This window comes from Propithecus coquereli, unplaced genomic scaffold, assembly GCF_000956105.1.
Source record: "Propithecus coquereli isolate 6110/MARCELLA unplaced genomic scaffold, Pcoq_1.0 Scaffold47, whole genome shotgun sequence".
In the NCBI taxonomy this organism is placed as follows: Eukaryota; Metazoa; Chordata; class Mammalia; order Primates; family Indriidae; genus Propithecus; species Propithecus coquereli.
The window spans coordinates 3,798,025-3,816,962 of record NW_012150507.1 but is presented as its reverse complement, the minus strand read 5'-3'; the positions used below and the strand labels follow the sequence as shown (position 1 = coordinate 3,816,962).

The following is an 18,938-nucleotide window of genomic DNA, read 5'->3' as shown; positions in this document are numbered from 1 at the left end:
TATTCTAATGTCATTTACATTTTATTCTATAACCATAATCCCACAATTGATGTGTTTGTTTTGTTTGAATGGATTAAAATCTACTGCCAGTGTTTTTTCTTTAGATTTTTGTTTTTACTATTAATGTCTTTAATACTGAGTTAATTATACTGATTACTGTCTTGACTGAGTGGATTTTTTGCTCAAGAAGAATTTTTCTTTTTTTAAATTTCAGCATATTATGGGGGTACAGGTGTTTAGGTTACGTATGTTGCCCTTGCCCCCTCCCCCACCAAGTCCGAGTTTTAAATATGTCCATCCTTCGGGTGGTGTGAAGAAGAATTTTTAAAGAAGGGTTCATGGTAATTTCATTTTTTCAGTTTTTGCAGGTTTAAGAATATTAGGCTCTGGCCTTTATAAACATCATTTTGGCTCTACATAACATTTTGAGTCATGCTTTTGTTCTCAGTCTTGTTTAGATACTGTACGTCACCATCTTCTGGCCTCACATGCCACCTAGGCATCTAAGGCCACTGTTACGATTTCCTTGTTTTTATGCCTAGATGTGAATATAATTTTTTATCCTTGATATTTAGCAACTTCACCAGAATATATGTTGGTGTTATTCAGTCCTTGCCATTTTTTCCTACCAAGGGCTTCTACCTGGTGTCTCCAGCCTCACTTCTCATCATGTCTTTGCAGGGGGCATGTCCACCTTGCCAACTATTCGTCCTTCTGTAAACTCACTATGCTACTTTATATCCCTGTGGCTTGGTACAGGCAAGAAAAATTCCCTCACCTCCTACCTCCACTGTGTCATTTGCTGTTACTGTTCTAGCAGATTTAGCTCACGTGCTCCTTGGTGAGAGCTCCTGGAGCACACTCCTCAGGTGACTCAGCCACTTTTCCCTTTCGCCCATGAAATGTAACATACATCCCTAGTATAACACTTAGTACAAGGAGTTACCATTAATGTTAGCTCCAAGGGATGCCTCACATATCCACGTAACTGCGCAAGCAATTTAAAGCCGAGAGTTCTTGGTGAGAAGTCGGGAATATTGGATGGGCAGTATGCGGACAAATTACTGCGCAGCTAGTGAACAGGCGAAGTGTCAATCTGATAGAGCTTGAATGTTCTGGTAAGGCGATGTTGTAAGTTTTCAAGGAACACTAATCATATACCGGATGGCGGGGTCAATAAAAGTGTCAAAGAGAAGCCTAAATTAGGTGAGCAAGTTATTAGCTACGTCTCTGTAACGTAGGTGAAGTTTCAGGGGAGTCTGGCGTCTGCTCTCCAGCACCACGACCTTCCTCCTGGAGTGAGAAGCATGTATGGTCAGCTTTTCTTCCATTTCCACATTTATTACTCACTCTCGCCACTACGACCCAACTGCGGGTGAAAACTAATCTTTTCGTGGAGCTGTCCAGAGTGGGAACAGCCAGAGCGGGGCGAGGGTGGGGGTGGAGGTGAGGGTAGGGATTGCCGTGTGCCAGCCGCACGGAGCTAGTTGTGCGCATGCTCCGTGCGCGCGCAGGACGGGGTAGAGCGCCGTCAGGTTGCGCCTGCGCTCTGGGTCGGCCCGGAGCCTGGGCCTCTGCGGCGGTAATCCGGTCCAGAGGTCCGGGCGCGATGGTGCCCCATTGCCAGGTAAGGGTTAGAGGTGCGGGTGCGGGGCCCTCCCGGACGAGATTGCCCCGCCCCTTCCCCCAGGGACCCGGCCCTGGTCAGTCAGACCTTCCCCCGACCTCCGACACGCACTCGCCGGCGGTGCCTTCGGTTCGGGCCTGCCACTGCCACTGCGGCGGCCCCCCTGGTTTCCGGGCTTTGCTCCGGCCACCTCAACAAAAATCTGGTCTCCTCGGTGAACTGTTGGTTTCTGGGTCACAGCATCAAGGACAGGCTCGTTTCTGAGGGCTCCTTGACCTTTTCTGGCCCTCGCTTTTTCAGATATTTGTTTTGACGAAGGTAAATTTTTAATCTAAAAAGAAATGCACCTAATTAAGATTTCTTATGAAGAAATGTGCCTCACCTATGGATTTACAAACCCTTGATTATTTGCAAACGTGTGATTATTTCGTAGAGAATAATTTATACTGAGTGGCAGATAGGCTGTCTTAATGAGATTCCTTAGATTCCAACAAGCCATGATCCTTGGGGAAAAAAAAACGAAAAAAAGGGATCCCTTAGATATCACGCTGATTGCACAGGTTTGTCCTAGGAAATACTAGTTTATCCTGTATTTCAAACCCACTTGTCAGGTTTTGGATGTTGAATAACTAAAACCACAGCTGCTGGGTCCAGTGTGATGTAGACTAGAATCAAAGGTCGTTTGACAACCCTTGAAAGAAGTTTTTTGCAGATTTGGTCATTTATTTTATTTGTGTAATTCATCTCTTTACTTAGACATTTGTTCACTGCCTAAGTGTTTATAAAAGACGGTATAATTTTCTGTCAGTTAAAGACAGGCTTAAGATGTTTTCGAAGAAGATAAATATTTAGGATTTTAATTATGGCAATATTTAAGTTTTTAAAGCTAAAGGCATCTAGAAATTTGAATTGTGCTTAAAACATAACAGTTTTTCAAAATTTGAACTTGTAGGTATACTGCAAATTTTTTATGGGCAATTTAATTTTCTCTAACATATAAAATTTGTTTTTGATTAAAGTAATACATTTGGAAAATGAGTTAACCTTGTAACTTCTCAACCTGGACAGTCGAAAAAGGACCATGAGTTATTATTAAAAGCATTTTTTCTCCTTTCAGGTTGAAGTATTGTATTTTGCAAAAAGTGCTGAAATAACAGGAGTTCATTCAGAGACCATTTTTGTGCCACAAGAAATAAAAGCACTACAGCTGTGGAAAGAGATAGAAAATCGACATCGTGGGTAGTTAAAATTTTGTAGAATGCATATGATTAACATTTTTTAATATTTTAAAAATATATAAATGTTAAAAGTAAAAGGGCTAATTGTTATTTCCATGTTTAGTGTCAAAAAGGCCATTAGTTGTATTTTTCTGGAACTACTCATGAAAACTTAAAACTCTCATATTTAGAAATGCACAATTTCTTAAGGAAGATTAAAGATATTTTACTGAAAAAAAACCACAGTGAGCTGGAATACTCCCAGAGGGACATGACTGTATCTTCTTTCATAATTTACAAAATACTGAAAATGTAGATTCTGCATTTTTATAACATTAAATGAAACTGTTACAAATTCTGTTAAAAATGTGTGCTTTAGCTGGGCACAGTGGCATGGGCCTGTAATCCCAGCTTCTTAGGAGACTGAAGTGGGAGGATCACTTGAACCTAGGAGTTAGAGCCAACGCTGGCAACATAGTAAGACCCCATCTCAAAAAATATCTGTGCTTTAACTTCTTTGTCCTGCCCCTCTCTTTAGAGAACTCAGAATAAAAATTTCTGAGATTAAAAGAAAAATGAGCTACAGCAAATCCTAGATGCTGCTGAGTTTTTGCTATATTTGATTTTTTTTTTCTTCTGATTTTGAAAAATGTATAGTTTTAGTGCTGTCATTCATACCTCAGCCTTTTTGGGACAAGTTATAAAAGTGTCTTATTCCATGGTGTTCTAAGAATATTAATGGTGTCACATAAGTCTATATAGATGTTTAACCTAGAAGTTCTCGGGCTATATAAAAGATACTCCATATTGCATATTTAAAAGGAAACTGTCTTTTGAGTTGCTCTCACAAGTGGCTTCATAACTAATGAAACATGATGGGGCCTCTGTTCTACTTTACTTTGAAACTTTTACCTGCAGGGAGATACCTGGTCTTGTGGGAAACTTCCTAGCTATACTTAGAATGCTTGTGCATGTAGACAGAAGGCCCCTGGAAAGGCCACGTACTTATTAGGAAATTTTTCTTTTCTTTTGATCTGGTTTGAATGTTGCCTCCAGTCTAGTGGGTTTTTGGTTTGTTTAATTTTCCAAGACACGTAGCATCTAATAAGGAATTGTTAGCAGTTTAATATGTTCTTTGCAATGAATAAGTATGTTCTTCAGTTGATATGTCGTTTCTCCACAGAATATGAGTTAATTTAATTAGTAAATTTAGTGATACTTTATACAGTATTTGTTTTTTTTTTTAAGAGGTAGGGTCTCACTCAGTTGCCCAGGCTAGAGTACAGTGATGCGATTCTAGCTCACTGTAACCTTGAACTCCTGGGCTCAAGTGATTCTCCCAGTTCAGCCTTCAGAGTAGCTAGTACTGTAGGCATGCACCACCATAACCAGCTAATTTTTAAAATTTTTTTGTAGAGATGGATCTCACTCTGTTGCCCAGGCCGATCTCAAACTCCTAGCCTCAAATGACCTTCCCACCTCTGTCTCCCAAAGTGCTGGGATTATAGGTGTGAACCACCATGTCTGCCTTAGAGAATAATATTTATGTAATATCTTTAATTGCAGTTGAAGAGATTTGAGGTCTATCACAGCATTGATACTTCTAATCATACTTTTTCCCCTTCAGATTGGCTGATATTAGAGATCAGGTGATATTTGCTGTTCGTCAAGAATATGTCGAGCTTGGAGATCAGCTCCTCTTGCTTCAACCAGGAGACGAAATTGCCATTATCCCCCCCATTAGTGGAGGGTAGTGCTTTTGAACCATCTAGGTATGTGAGATTTGTTTTTCTTTACCAGTGTTGTATAGAAGGGCCATACAGATGGTAATTTGTATGTGGGTTGCTTAATTTGTTTGTATAGTCTTTGCAAGTGTGTCTTTATCAAGCAGTTGTTGATGCAGCAACTCTTTGCTGGTGCAGACAGACTTGTGAATACCTACTTACCTTCTCTGCAGCAACTCTATTGTAAGCAGTTTAATTTAATATCAGTTTCGTGTGTTTATTCGGTTCATTTAACATGGCTTATTGAAATCCTATTATGTGTCAGGCACAGTACCAGACAGTGGAGTGTTACTATCCATATTTTTCAGGTAGGAAAACAAATTCAGAAGAGCTAAAAAACTTGCCTTTGATCCTATAGCTAATAAGTGGCAGAGCCAACATTTGAACTCATTATTGGACTCTTTGTTTACTTTTTTGCAAATGTGCTCTCTAATGGTAGATTTTAGCTCTCCGGGGCACAGAGAAATGTAGAAAAATTGTACAACTAGGTAGTCAAAAGATCACTGTGCTTGAAAAGAAAGCTAACCATTGTTTAGGTTTAAAGGAAAAACTTTATTATCGTAGCTGTGTTGCAGGTGGCTCTATGAGCTATGCCATCTTTTTTTCTTTCTAAGCAACTTAGTCCATATTTGAGTAGGATAATGTATAAAAAACATTCTTCAGTCTAGTCTGGAAAGATCACGCTTAAGTACAGACAGATCGAATGAGGCTTAATTTATTGTCAACTGAAGAATAAATAATGTAGAAATTAACAGTCATCCCTTATTTAAAAAAAAAAAACAAAAACCTCTCGGTAAGTCAGAAATGACAGACCTTTTGATAGGATTTTTATCCAAAATCAGGAATAAATATCATGCTGAATGGCAAACACTTAGTTCCATTAAAGAAAGGAATAAGCCAAGGATGCTTGTTTATTTCTTTCACCTATTTTTTTCCCCTACCCTCCTGGAGAGCAGTGCCACAAAAAAATGAAGTATAGATCTGTAAAGCAGATTGCCCTTCAGAAAACTATGGGCTGCCATAAAAGGGTTGTTTGTGTTTGTGATGATTACAGCTGTTCTTTGGAAAGATCACTCAAAAACACTGTGTGTTGTTTGAGTATGTTTGGCAGGATTGGTATTATGTAATTTTAGAACTTGCCAGCTAGGTTTTATTGTAAAATCAGAAGTTGTGGGAACTCAGTATGGTTCGAAGCTCGTAGACCACATTTGGGTTGCCTATATCTTATTGCAAGAAAAAGAGGTAGAAGAAGCTCAGGTGGCTGAACAGCAGGTGATAAATCCTGGAATCCCGTGGTATATGAATAATTGTGCTTTTCTTTTCAGTAGTTGGAAGGAGATAGGGAAGGAACATTGGATTTATTAAGATTCCTTGGTTGGAATTTCAGTACCTTGAGTGAGTCCTTAATGTCTCCGAACCTTCCTTTTCTCATCTCTCGGTTCAGATAAAACCTCAAAGAATTTATAATTATGCTTCTCATAGCTTGCAAGGTTCTGCCTATCTGTCCAGCCTCAGTCTGTCCTGTTCTGTCCCTTGCTCTTAGGTTGTGGAGCATGTCCTGATCTTTCTTGCCCCAGAGCCTCAGAATTTGCCACACACTCACTCTTCCTGGGGTCCCTTTTTCTTTACATGATTGCTTTCTTTCGGGTCTCAGTTTCTGATGTTACCCCCTGAGAGAGATCTTAAATAGTCTCTCCCCCAGGCCCCATACACTGACTCAGTACTTGTTTATTTCCTTAACTTATCCCTATTTGTAATTCATATTTACTGCTTTGGTTGTCCCATTTGAATACAAGTACCTTGAGGAAAGGAGCCTGTGCTTTTGTTCCCTGGTCAATATCTGGTGCCTGGCCTTAGTCTCTGGCACTTAGTGAGTATGTAATAATGGCCCTTGAGTATATAATGTTTGATGAATTAAATGAGAAATGCATGGCAAAGGGCTTTGCACAACACCCGGTGAATAGATAATGGAATGCATTCCGTTATTTCCTCAGTTACTTAACTAGGGTTGTGCCAGGTCATAAAAGGAACCCAGTTCCTGTAGAATCACCATCACTTCTGCTCTCCCCCTTTCCTTTATGGATAAAGGCAAAGGCAGTTCTAGGTGTGGTGCTTGGTAACATAGCAGTTAGACGTGGTGGGCATGTAGATGAAGGTGGCAATATCTCAGTTGTACCATGATGGGAGATATTAGTAGCAATTATAGAATTTGGAATACATTGTCATATGAAATAGATTATACTTTACTGATCATATTAATGGTGAATTCCTTTTTTACATTATGCTCGATTCATTAGGGATATTTATAAATATGTTGAGTTTTGCTAACATTTTACACTTATCATTCAGGTCAAATCATGCCTCCTATCACATCTAATTGTGGGGGGGTGGAGGGGAGGAGAAAAGAAACTTTTTATCTGAGGAATGTGAGCCTGTTTAAATTATCAGGACCAGAGAGACACTGGAATGAAACAGCAGCCATAAAATGCTATACACTGGATATCACAGCTCGTCCCCCATAGTTCAGCAGTGTATAGCCAGTCAATGTCATCTCCGAACCAATGGGAATTTGTGTCAGACAACTTTGTATCAGCCCCCTCCTTGTTTTCTTTCCCTTTAAAAACCTGCTTGCAACAAAGGCGACTTAGAAATGTCCCGGGCAGCTGTCCTCATTTTGGCTTAGGTAAACTCTTCATATTTTGTGCCTCAGCCTCTTCCTTTTAGGTCCACATAACATAGAAAAAATATAAATTGAAACAGCCTGTAAGTTGAATGTTTTGCCCCTGGTACTAGAGTTAAGGTTTACTGACATCTTATTTCTAGGAGAGAGATGGATGAAGTTGAAGAGAAACCGAAAGAGATAATAAAATTCACTGCCAAGAAACTTTCAGTAGATGAAGTCTCACAGTTGGTGATTTCTCCACTCTGTGGTGCAGTATCCTTGTTTGTAGGTGAGTTATAATTTTCACAGCATCTATTAATTGCACAAGATAATAGAAATTAGCAAGTGCTTCCCATGCTCAGTGTTAATAGAGGATTTTTAGATACTGAGGGATAAACCAAGATTACTTATGGTGGTAGGTGGAAAATTTTTTTAGTTCTTATTTGTTTTAGTAGATTTGAATTAACCCATATTAAATTACAAGGCATCTTTAAAAAGTAGGATAAAGGCCATTGTTAGAAGAGAGAATTTTATATTTTCCAAATATTGAGGTAAAAATGTACTTGATAATAATCCTGACACATAAATATTTTCCTTTTATGTATCAAATACTGTTAGAAAAGGAATATATGGCCTGGTTTGTCATATGAGTGTTTTAAGTAAGCTTACTTAATCATTGTTATTTTATTTGCATATCATTTTTGTGATAATTATCTTTTGTTTTCCTAGTAAGTTTTGTTTTTAGAAATTTTAAAGTAATTTTTAGACAAATTGGTATGGTACTTGTTCACTATTCAGAAATAATCCTTTTTAATTCTATTAATGTGCTATTTCTATTGTAGGGAAAATCTTTATTTAATTGTTTTCTCTTTTTTTTTTTTGCTTTTTTTTAGGGACTACAAGAAATAACTTCGAAGGGAAAAAAGTCATTAACTTAGAATACGAAGCTTACCTACCTATGGCAGAAAATGAAGTCAGAAAGATTTGTAGTGAAATTAGGCAGAAATGGTCAGTGAAACACATAGCAGTGTTCCACAGACTTGGGTATGCTTTCCTTTATCAATTTAAAAACTGAATATGTTGCTGTCTATCTGTGCACTAATTCTGACTCTTGAATCTTTCTTAGGAATTCTTTATTACCACGAGAGGAAGGTTTGGAGGACATAGGGACTGCTCTTAGTACCTTTAGTGACTGCCTGTTGGTTGTAACACAGGGAGAGCGCTTGTTGCCCCTAGTGCTGTAACAAAGTGCATTTGTGTCTGGACTTTCAGGCCCTGGACCTTAATGTATACTAAAGGCCTCGAGACCTTTTTGAGAGTGTTCTGTGGTCTGATCTCTGTTCATATGACAGTCTCTTATAGATTCTTTTTGATGTAAATGCCTTTGAAAGTCATTAGTTTGCCTTTTTGTACCACTAAAAAGAGAAGAGTTCTTGGCTTTGAAAAGAAGCCAGCAGTTGAGCCTATGTGTTTCATATTTTATTAGTTATTTTGTTATTAATAATTATAATTTTATTAATAACTAGTAGTTTTGTTAGTGGTTAATGTTACCAATTCTACTAATATTTATTGATTTTTTTAAAATTCTGTGTTATTCTTGTCAGGTGGTAACTTTGTATCTCTGGGCATTACTTGGCACTGTGCCTTGTTTGTTTGAGTCAGATGTTTGCTGATTCAATGAAAGGACCCTTTCTTCTTGGTGCCCATCAGACAGGTTTAGTGGATAGATGCTGACAATTTGACCACAACATCAGCTTCAGCATCTCCTGTGCTGAATGCTACTGGAATGAATTACTGTTTTCTAACTAAACTGAATGTTTAAGTAGAATAGAACTACAGTATAATTCTAAGAATGCGTAACTGGATATTTTTTCTATGTGTGTAGCAGATTCTTTAATACCTAGATTCAGAGGTGATGGTAAATGTTTTTCCTCATCTTGTTAAAGCTTGGTTCCAGTGTCAGAAGCAAGTATAATCATTGCTGTGTCCTCAGCCCATAGGGCTGCATCCCTTGAAGCTGTGAATTATGCCATTGATAATTTAAAAGCCAAGGTGCCCATATGGAAAAAGGTAAGTTAAGAAAATATCTCATTTTGCCATGTGGACCTGATGTTTCTCAGGAATTCTTAGATTAAAGGGTGAGGAATAAGAGTGCATACAGTATTTGTATTTATGTGCCTTCTCTGACTATAGAACCTTATTTTCTTTATCTGTGAAAAAAAGTGTTTATGTAATACCTCCTTTCCCAGGTTTGTTAAGCATGAAAAATACATGCTCCAGAGAATGAATGCATGGCACAGCCTAAGTCTCAATAAGTGGTAACAGTTAGAATTCCTAGGCTGGACTGTTCCTGTAGTTCATATATGAAGTCATTTCCCTTGAATTGGAATTCCCTTGATTAGAGGGTCTTTCTTCTGGAAAGTGGGAAAAATGCCTAGCTATTTAGGCAATGGCTAAAATAGAAATTTCTCAAGGTAAAAGAGCCTTTTTCCTAGAGCTTCATCTTTTTAGGGGAAAAAAAGGTAAGATATCACCATCTCTGAGAAAATGCATAGCAGGTGGATTTAAAAACATAAATAGGAAATTCCACCTTGTTTTCTGTCAATAAGTCAAACCAGTCAATAAGAGGAAGCAATTCTCTGGCTAAATAGAGCATTCTGAAGGGATGAAAAGACCCAACTCCCTCACTTCTCCCATGGTGTAGTAACACCAACAGTGGGATTGTTGCATGCTTGCACATGTGTAACTACACTTCAATGTCTAGAATTGTCCACAGCATTGTGGCTGACAGCAAAGCTGAGGAATTAATGAACAGCTCAGTAGATCAGAAGACTGGAGCAGAGGGCCAGGGCTTTTAAAGGGTGAGTCTCCTGTCCTTCACAGGAGCTTCAGTCAGTGTTAGAGATAAGCAAGTTGGACTCTGAACCAAAGCCTTGGTAATTTCGTGACCATGTTTTCTGAATAAAACCTGAAACCAACTGTTATAAGGGAATACTTTGGGATAGAGGATAGAATATGTGACAGGAAACTTGGTGAAGCTCAGATATGTGGTTGCTTGGCTATGAAAAAGGCTGCTACAATTTCAATAGAATATGAGGCAGACGTTGGCCTTGGAAGAGGGAGAAGTAGAAAAGAACATTCCAAGATGAGCTTCAAGCTGGGGCAGGAATAGCTTTCTTTACCAGGGAGGAAAGAATGGATATTAAGCCAACAGAAAGTAGACGAGGGGGAGCCCCAGAAAATAAGGGTAAGGGATAAAAGTTAGGCACATTCTTCTTCTTGTGCTTTGAGGACTAGCTGGGCTATTTGCTTTTCTCTGTTCGTGGAGATTTGGGGGAAGTGTAGGTGTTCAGAGGACAGTTGAATTTGGATTCCTCTCCCCATAGAAATGGAATCTGACTGCAGAGTGAGGAAAGTGATATGTTCTTCTTCCCTCCTTTCCACAAATTATCTAAATTCTCGTCTGGATCTAGTCCTAGCCTGTGCTAGGGAAGTGGGTGACAGGTAGGCAGGGCTCATACTTCACAGAACAGCTCACACCGGAGTACAGCTCACACCTGTTTAAGAACTTTTGCAGGTGGTTACTTAACTTCACCACTAATGGAAATATCCCACCCGCCTTTAGAAAAGCATATTGAGAAACGGTTAAACTAAAGACCTTCCATCTTTCCCTATATAACCGTGCGCATGTTGTCTCTTGTCATGGCTCAAAATGGAATTGTTTATTTCCTACTGTTGTTGCACCTTGTCTTGTTAAAGCTTCTTGTCTGTCATTTCTGCAATTGGATTGAGAGCCGTTAAGTGTAGGGAACATGTCTATTCATTTTTCTGTTCTGAGAGCCATATACAATCCATGTTCATTGGATTGTTAAAAGAGGAGCAAATTGAAATAGATGTTGTTGATTAAAGAAAAAACTAATAATTGCAATAAAGAATTAATGTTAGTTTTTTCAGATGTCTTACTGAGGACTAAAGGCCAAGTCTTACAGCCCAAGAGCAGTTCTGTCAGACTGCTCAAAAGCAGTGGTTTCAGCCCTCTGCTTATAAACAGGTGGTGGGGGTTCAGTACAAGTAAAATCACATTAAGCTTGCTTAGAAGTTGTATTAAAGCAGAATCACATCAAGGTTTGTGTGTAAGAGTACCTCTGGTTATAGATTACAGAAGTATACTCACTGACTCCATCAGATGTTTTCTTAAGGAAAGGCAAGGACTAGGATCGTTTGTCTTTTAAGGAATATAGTGAGTCAAGACAAGAGATGCAGGGGGCCGTGTGCTCTGTCCTGTTTGGTCTTCAAAGCATTGTTGCATGGAGAGTTACACATCTTCACAGGATTAGGGGCCTTGTGAATGATGCAATGAGCAGAAATGAGCAAACTTGGCTTCTTTTGTTTGCTACTCTGTCTCACAATGTAATATTCATTTGTCTGAGTTATTCAAATGTATTTTCATTTATTAACATGATCTATTTTGATTACCTGTTATTGGTCTTGTTTTTTAGGAAATGTATGAAGAGTCATCATCATCTTGGAAAAGAAACAAAGAGTGCTTTTGGGCAACCAACGATTAACCGCTTATGTATTTAGAGCACTAAATCTTAAATTTGTTGAACTTTTATTATTGATCACATTTTTATTTTTCTTCTCCACAAATTAAGCTAGTTTTCTGAAGTACAGTCTCTTATGTTATACCAGTGGGACAGAACGGAAAAAAAAAGCAAAATAAATGGGTATGTAGAATGAGTGGTTATTTAGGAACTAGAGATAGAGGAAGGACTTTAGGGAAGAAATGGGATGATTTAAATGTGAGGAAAGATGTCTTTGGTAGACATATCCTTCCATGACTTAATTTCTGCTTGTAACTCAACTCATATTGAGGTATGGACCCTTCTCATTGACTTTAACTGTCTTAGAAAGAGCCTTCCCCACCCCGGCCCCAATCCGTTGATAGCATTGTTATCAGGGATGCATTATGGGAATGTTGGCAGAACTGGAAAGCATAAAAAGTCATTATCAGACAGTCTTGATATTGTAGATTTTCAGAACTTATGTATTCTAAAAAATAAACTAAATAAACTCATGATTTAAAAAGCCGAAAAATAGTCTTTTCCTGTATTTTTAAATTCAGTGATAATAACTAAAATATTTCAAGTAGGAAATATGAAGATTTCTAGTATTTCAGAGTCTATAATTTTACTATAAAACTTTTTGTATTTTATTAGTTGTTAATATTGTATTAATAATGTAAATCAGCATAAAATTGTTGGAAAACTAAATGAGGTCGTTCATAGTCGATGTTTAAAATTTGACGCACAACCATTTAAGGAAATTATATTAATGAAATTAATATTAGGAAACTTATATGGTTATTTATTAAAGCATTTTCAGATAGTTGTCTTTTTGGTTACTTATGCAGCATTATGATTAATGAAGTCATTAAATTTTCTGCAAGATTTTTAAACTAAACAATGATCTAATTTTTGATTGATCAACCTTTATACTATCTTGATAGACGAGTATATAAGTCGCTTATTGGTTTTATTTGAAAATTTTTTCCATCTTTTTTGAGGTATACTTGACAAAAATTATACATAGGGTGTACAATGTGACGTTTTGATATACATTGTGAATCGATTATCATAATCCAGCTAATTAACATGTTCATTACCTCACGTAGTACTTTTTTTAAATGTGTGATGAAATACTTCAGATTGACTCTCTTTACAAATTTCAAGTATACACATATAGTTCTTAAAGTAATAAAATATAGGCATAATTTGAGCAGTTGGCATCATCACAAAATTTGCATTATGCATATTAAGAACAAAAACTATACTTTTAGACACTTGAATGGTTTTATTTTGTTTGTTTCTGTGACAAATTCAAAACCTAGTCATCATACCTGTTACATTTAGACACAACAGTTTTTACCTGGGGAACTCATTTATTTAACACATTTACTGAACGCTGTTCTGTGCCAGGCACTCACCCAGTGATCCGTGTCTACCAGTGTTAAATGCCATGGGGAAGACTCTGCATCCTGCCTCTGGTTGGGACCTACAGCACAGCCACATTGACTTTAGGAATCTCATGATTACTTGGTGCCTATTCCTTGGCCCATCCAGAGAGACTAGGTCAGAAGGATATTGGGAAGGCAGACAAACTCCCCACCTACTTCCTTTACTGAGTTGGGATTGCCTGTCTGATCTCGGCCTTACCCTCTCAATTCATTGCCACCCTCTGCCTTCCCCCGACCTTCCCTGGAGAACGGGCTGGGTGTTGGACAGTAAGTTGGACCTTGTATCTGAAAGCACATTACCATGGGGTTACTGGGCCACTGCAGACATTTGTAGGCTTTCACACACATGTTAGTGTGGTATTTGTTTATTATATGTAATGTTAATATGAGATATGTGGATTTCAAGTTTTTTCGACTCAAATATTTCTGTAGAAGATCTTTATTGAGGGTAATTGTGTTTTTAAGAAACAACATTCTTTAAACATGTTTTTAAAGAATCATGCCTTCATTAAGTAGGCTTTAGTCTAAGTTTGGAACTGAGACTGTTACGCTTTTAAAGTTTTCAATACAGAGGTTAAGAAGTTAATCTGAGGCATGCAGGAACTGGGATGGAATGTCCTTGAAAGTTTTTGTGCATTGCACTGGGCTTAGATAGGGTCTTCACTGATCCTCCCTTTCGTAGGAGTAAGCGGCAGAGTTAATTGGTGGTTGAGATATTAACGGGCCAGCATCACTCTGACACGTAGCCTTTCTATACCTGTAACCTCGCTGCTCGAATAATTAGAAGAGTAGGGCCCCCCCCCCAAAAATCAGCCTTTAAGCAGATTGCCTGCAGGTTTCAAGGCCACTTTGAAGTTGTGACTTTGTGTGATTGCTAGAGAAGTTCACTCAAGAAGTAGGAAATTAAAATTTCAAGTATTTGAACAGGTGGCCGAATGAAAAAAGAATTTCATCATCTTTAGATGAAAGTAACAGCAGATGGTCAGTGTGTGAACTGTTCTGTGGATATTTTCATCCTTTGGATATGTTTAGAGTCAATATATTTTCAGTATTTTTTGAGAAATCGTGATTAAGAAGCCAGTAGTTTGAGGATTGGTCTCAGATCCCCGAATGAACCTATTGAATAATTAGAAAATGGATTCCTGAATGTATCTTGAATCCAGTCCCTTGTTCCTTACTCCACTGCCATTTCCATAGTCCAAGCCTCCAATCCATTGCTCTTAGACTTTTGCCTTGGCCTGTGGACCAGCCCTGTGTTGGCACTCTTCCCTCTCCTGCTTAGATCATTCATCATACTACTCAGAACCCTCTGGTAGCTCATCATACCCTAGGACCTCAAAGTCCTCACCATGGCCTTCAGTCCTACACAGGGGCCCCCGCCTGCCCTCACCTCCTGTCTTGCTCCAGGTGTTCCCATAGTCTGCTTCATTTTAGTCTCTGATTAAATGTTACCTCCTTCGAGAGCCTTCTCTGACTACCTATCTAAAACAAGTCCTCTCCCCTTCCTCTGCTTTGTATTTTGTTATGGTACTTGATGTACTACACCTAGTAGTTTATCGCCATCACTAGACTGTAAACTTCATGACATCAGGGACTTTGACTTTGTCACTACAATGCTTAACCAATACATGAGTTTATTGTATGCACTCAAATATTTGTTGAATGAATACCGCTGCGATTGGTGTTAAATAGTGTAAATTAAATTTGACACGTGTAGTTGTAATGCTTACAGATGTGAAATGTATCTGGCTAAATGAATGCATGGGTCAGCCCAACTTTCCTCCTCCACTTCCTTCCCCACTCCCATCCTATGACATCTTACATAGTTACTGAGCATCTGTCTAGTATTAAGGTAGCAATGACTTGTGTGATGTAGTTAGGCGGATCATCCAGCAGAGGGGGGTAGAGGCAGGGCTATAGTAAGAGCAACATGAGTCTTTGATTTTATTTTGCACAAAACCAAAAAGTTCAGCTTAGTAGCCATTTTCTTTAAAGTAAGGCTGGAGTGGTCCATAAATGAAAATTAGGCCCTGTTTTTGTGTAAGATGATGCCCAACTTTTAATTGGCATCTTGGTTTAAAATATTAAAAGAGTTATGATAGAATGGGGGAGGAGTTTTTAAAAAATGCCGTTTGTAGTTTTTAACAGATGCTGTAGAATAAATAAAAGGAATTACTTTTTAAAAAGTGAGTAAATATAAAATTACTTTCCACTTAACTCTATGGGGCAAAATGGTAGCTTTAATACAGGTCTTCAGCAGCATTCCCTAACCTGCTCTGTGGGGAAAACAAAACAAAACAAAACAAACAAACAACTAAGGCTCCTGTTGAACATTTTATTTTTTAAGAAATGGAGTCCTGTTGCCCAGGCTGGGCTTGAACTCTTGGGCTCAAGCAATCTTCCTGCTTCATCCTCCTGAGTAGCTGGGAGTACAGGCCCCCAGCACCATGCCCAGCTCTCCCACGTTGTATTTTAACGTGAGATTTAAACCAGACACACTATTGGTAGTTGTGCTGCAGTAAGCTGCCCTTGTGAGAGGGTTCACCACAATTGGGATGGGCAGGGATGGGCAGAGAACACCTGATAAACGGGTGGGAGACATTTGTGCATCTGTATAAATGGCGGCACTTACACACTTTCCACCCACCCTTTGCATTAATCTGCCACCTGTACAGTGATGGCAGTCTGTGAGCCCGATGTGTATCTTATTTTATAATTCCAGTGTATGCATTTCAGCATATCTAATCTTTAAATAAAAATATTTAAACCCTCATTCTTACTACCAAAATTAAAAAAAAAAAACAGCTGTGCAGATGACTATGTTTTTGCATGCTGCAGGAGTTTGACGTTTTTCCCTCTCTATTCCTATCGTACATTTTATTTGAAGAGGTAAGTTGTGCTTTAGAGCAGTGCTTCTCAAACATTAGCGTAATATGAATCACCTGGGGATCTTGTTTCACTTCCAATTTGGATTTAGTAGTTCCGGGTGGCACCTGAGATCTGGGTTTTGTAACAGGCGCCCAGGTGATGCAGCACTGCCTAGCCGTGCACCACACTTTTAGGAGCAAGACTTTACTCTTAAGTCCGTAAGCTCTGAAGGCAGTTTAAGGCTCCTGTGAAACATGCTCGTGGTCAATGCTAGAAATGGAACAGACTGGATATCTATGGCTAGTTACATCCTCAGTCTTCTTAAATTTAGTCGTGAATGTGTTCTGAAGCAAGTGAATACATAAATATAGTAAAATGTGTAAGTTGTAAAAATGAAAACCCAAAGAAAATAGCTTTATTTTCAAAACAATTTTAATGATATTCAATAATGTGGCATGAAAAGAGTGGTATACAATTAAATAAAACTTTTTCTGTTTGATTCTCTCACTTTGATATGAGAAAGACAATTTGTTAATTTCTACTCCAATTTGATTTTTGTTTCTCAGAAGTCAAAATGATTTGTGCAACCTGATATACAAACATGCATATATTTATGTTCATAGTTTTAGTGGAGAGAAAAAACAATACACATTTAATCAAAAACAGCAAATATACTTATCACATCTTAAAGACTTATGCATTATGTCTGAAGGAAAATATTCAAGACAATTTCTTCTTTAAAAAATATACAATTATAACACAGTTGTGCAATATATACATTTATATTTTGACTTCATCTGTCAAAATAAATCAGGTACATATGAAACTATATTTACCTAATGGCTACATTTTCATTTTTAAAGTTCAAAGAAGTAATTAATGTTTTCATTTATTTCAAAATTTACCTATGTGTTTATCTTTCACCTCTAGATGTTTAAATTAATCTTTCAAATTGATTAAAACAAATATGCCTGAATGTACATGAAGGGCATAGTCCTAGAAAGTTGTGTATACAATTGTTTTATGTGCAAATTGAAATATTAAAGATGGATCTGGGAGCTCCGTTTAAGGAATTCTACCCTTGTGTTTAATGATGTCTTAATTTATGAAATTTTCATATATTGGGTTAAAGCTATGTATCAGGATAACTATATTATAAAAAATAATTTTTAGTATAATCACTTGTGAGATTATAATAAATTGCTTTAGTTTCCTTACTCTTCACAGTTAATAGATAACTTTCACTATTTTACAGAACTAATAACATTGCCAGCTAGAAAAAATTTTTGTCCAGTTAGGAGTTATTACTTTGCTGCTGAAATGAGTAATGCACAATTTTAAATCTCAATGCAGTTTCTTCATCAAGCTACTTTTACCATGTTACTATTTTATAATGCTTGTGTGGCAGCCATGCATGAAGCAACTCAGAATTTTTATCTCATTCTATAGGCCTTGTCTATACACCATTTATGAAATGGAAATTTTAACATGACATCTTTTACAACCTCTACTCTACTTACTTTTAAAGCAAAAGTATAATATGAATAGAAAGACATAACTTTCCTTTAAAACAATGTTTTGTTCTCCTTAATTTCTTAATAAATAGTTGCCTTTGCTTAAAAGTGCTTGAGAAGTACTCCTCCCAGGAGGCACTTGACAATGTCTGGAGACATCTTTTGATAGTCACAACTGCGGGGGGAGGATGCTACCTGGCTTCTAACAGAGGCCAGGAATGCTGCTAAACATCCTACAAGGCACAGGGCAGCCCTCGATAAGGAAGAACCACCTAGTCCAAAATGACAATAGTGCCCAGGTAGAGAAACACTTCTCTGGTGTGATAAGTGGTGTGGAGGGAGACAAGTGGATAATATTTTACTTTATAGTAATCCAAGTACTTCCTGGAAACAGTGTAATTAAGGCTGACTACTTAAGGCAAGTCTTAGCCAGAGTTCCCAAGCTCAATGTGTGTATGTGACCTTAGTTTAGAACTTACCTAAGCAAGGTGAGGCAGAATAAAATAAAAGGACTGATGTGCTATATTTCTTTGTATAGCACATTGGAAAACTAGTATGTATATATACAGTAGTTACATGGTTTGTTAAATATTCTTTATCAACCTAATGACTAGTTTCTCTGCTCTTTTTAAATAAAATTTTGGTTGGAATGAAACAGTGAATTCACACAGCTGTTAAAAGAATTGGGCTCTGGCACACCTGACTAGAGAGTACCATGCTGGTTTTGCTATAAACCCCTGATGTTTTATGGCTAATTTTTTTTTCCTTGTTTGTTTTGCTTTGTCAAACACAAGGTAAATCATTAAACAGTACATATAGCTCTGGACTGCTGGCAGGGGCCAGGCCAGGAGGGCAGTCACAGCCATTCATATGCACATGGCAGATATCTGTTTTCCTCTGACGTCTTTCCCAAGTCAAACTCTTGGAGGATTTTCTATTTGTATTATAGGAAATCCAGATGATAGACTTTTCAAACTGAAAGCACTACTGCTGAGCTCCAGCCCAGTCATCGCATTTTATAATGAAGATGCTGAAATTTATAGAAGTCGAGGACTTGTCCTCAAAGCTTTAGGTATGTAGTGTCTGACAAAATAGTTCCCATTGCCCTTTCTTGTGCCCTTTTCCTCCGGGTTTTTCCTAGAGAATGTGTGTGCTCAAGAGTAGAGAAAAGAAGATGGAAAAAGTAGAAATGGGTGGTGGTTCCTCAGTGTGGTCCATTTACATCATAATGACTGGGGTGCTTGTTAAAA

The 18,938-nt window shown here is 37.9% G+C and overlaps 1 protein-coding gene across 4 annotated transcripts; it reads left to right on the top strand.

The window, feature by feature from the left end:
• The first annotated feature begins 1,564 nt into the window (after positions 1–1,564).
• Positions 1,565–12,381, top strand: MOCS2 (molybdenum cofactor synthesis 2). 4 transcript variants are annotated; one of them, XM_012655308.1, is made up of 7 exons: positions 1,565–1,627; positions 2,745–2,866; positions 4,472–4,616; positions 7,452–7,579; positions 8,184–8,334; positions 9,237–9,360; positions 11,790–12,381. In XM_012655308.1, the coding sequence occupies exons 3-7, from the start codon at positions 4,519–4,521 to the stop codon at positions 11,856–11,858; spliced, it is 570 nt and encodes a 189-aa protein (XP_012510762.1). In that variant the 5' UTR covers positions 1,565–1,627; positions 2,745–2,866; positions 4,472–4,518; the 3' UTR covers positions 11,859–12,381. The 4 variants fall into 4 exon arrangements, with proteins under 4 accessions (XP_012510762.1, XP_012510765.1, XP_012510763.1 ...); XM_012655309.1 differs by lacking the exon at positions 1,565–1,627 and adding an exon at positions 1,766–1,945 and having other exon boundaries at positions 11,790–12,373; XM_012655311.1 differs by lacking the exon at positions 2,745–2,866 and having other exon boundaries at positions 1,586–1,627; positions 11,790–12,376.
• Positions 12,382–18,938: the final 6,557 nt, after the last annotated feature.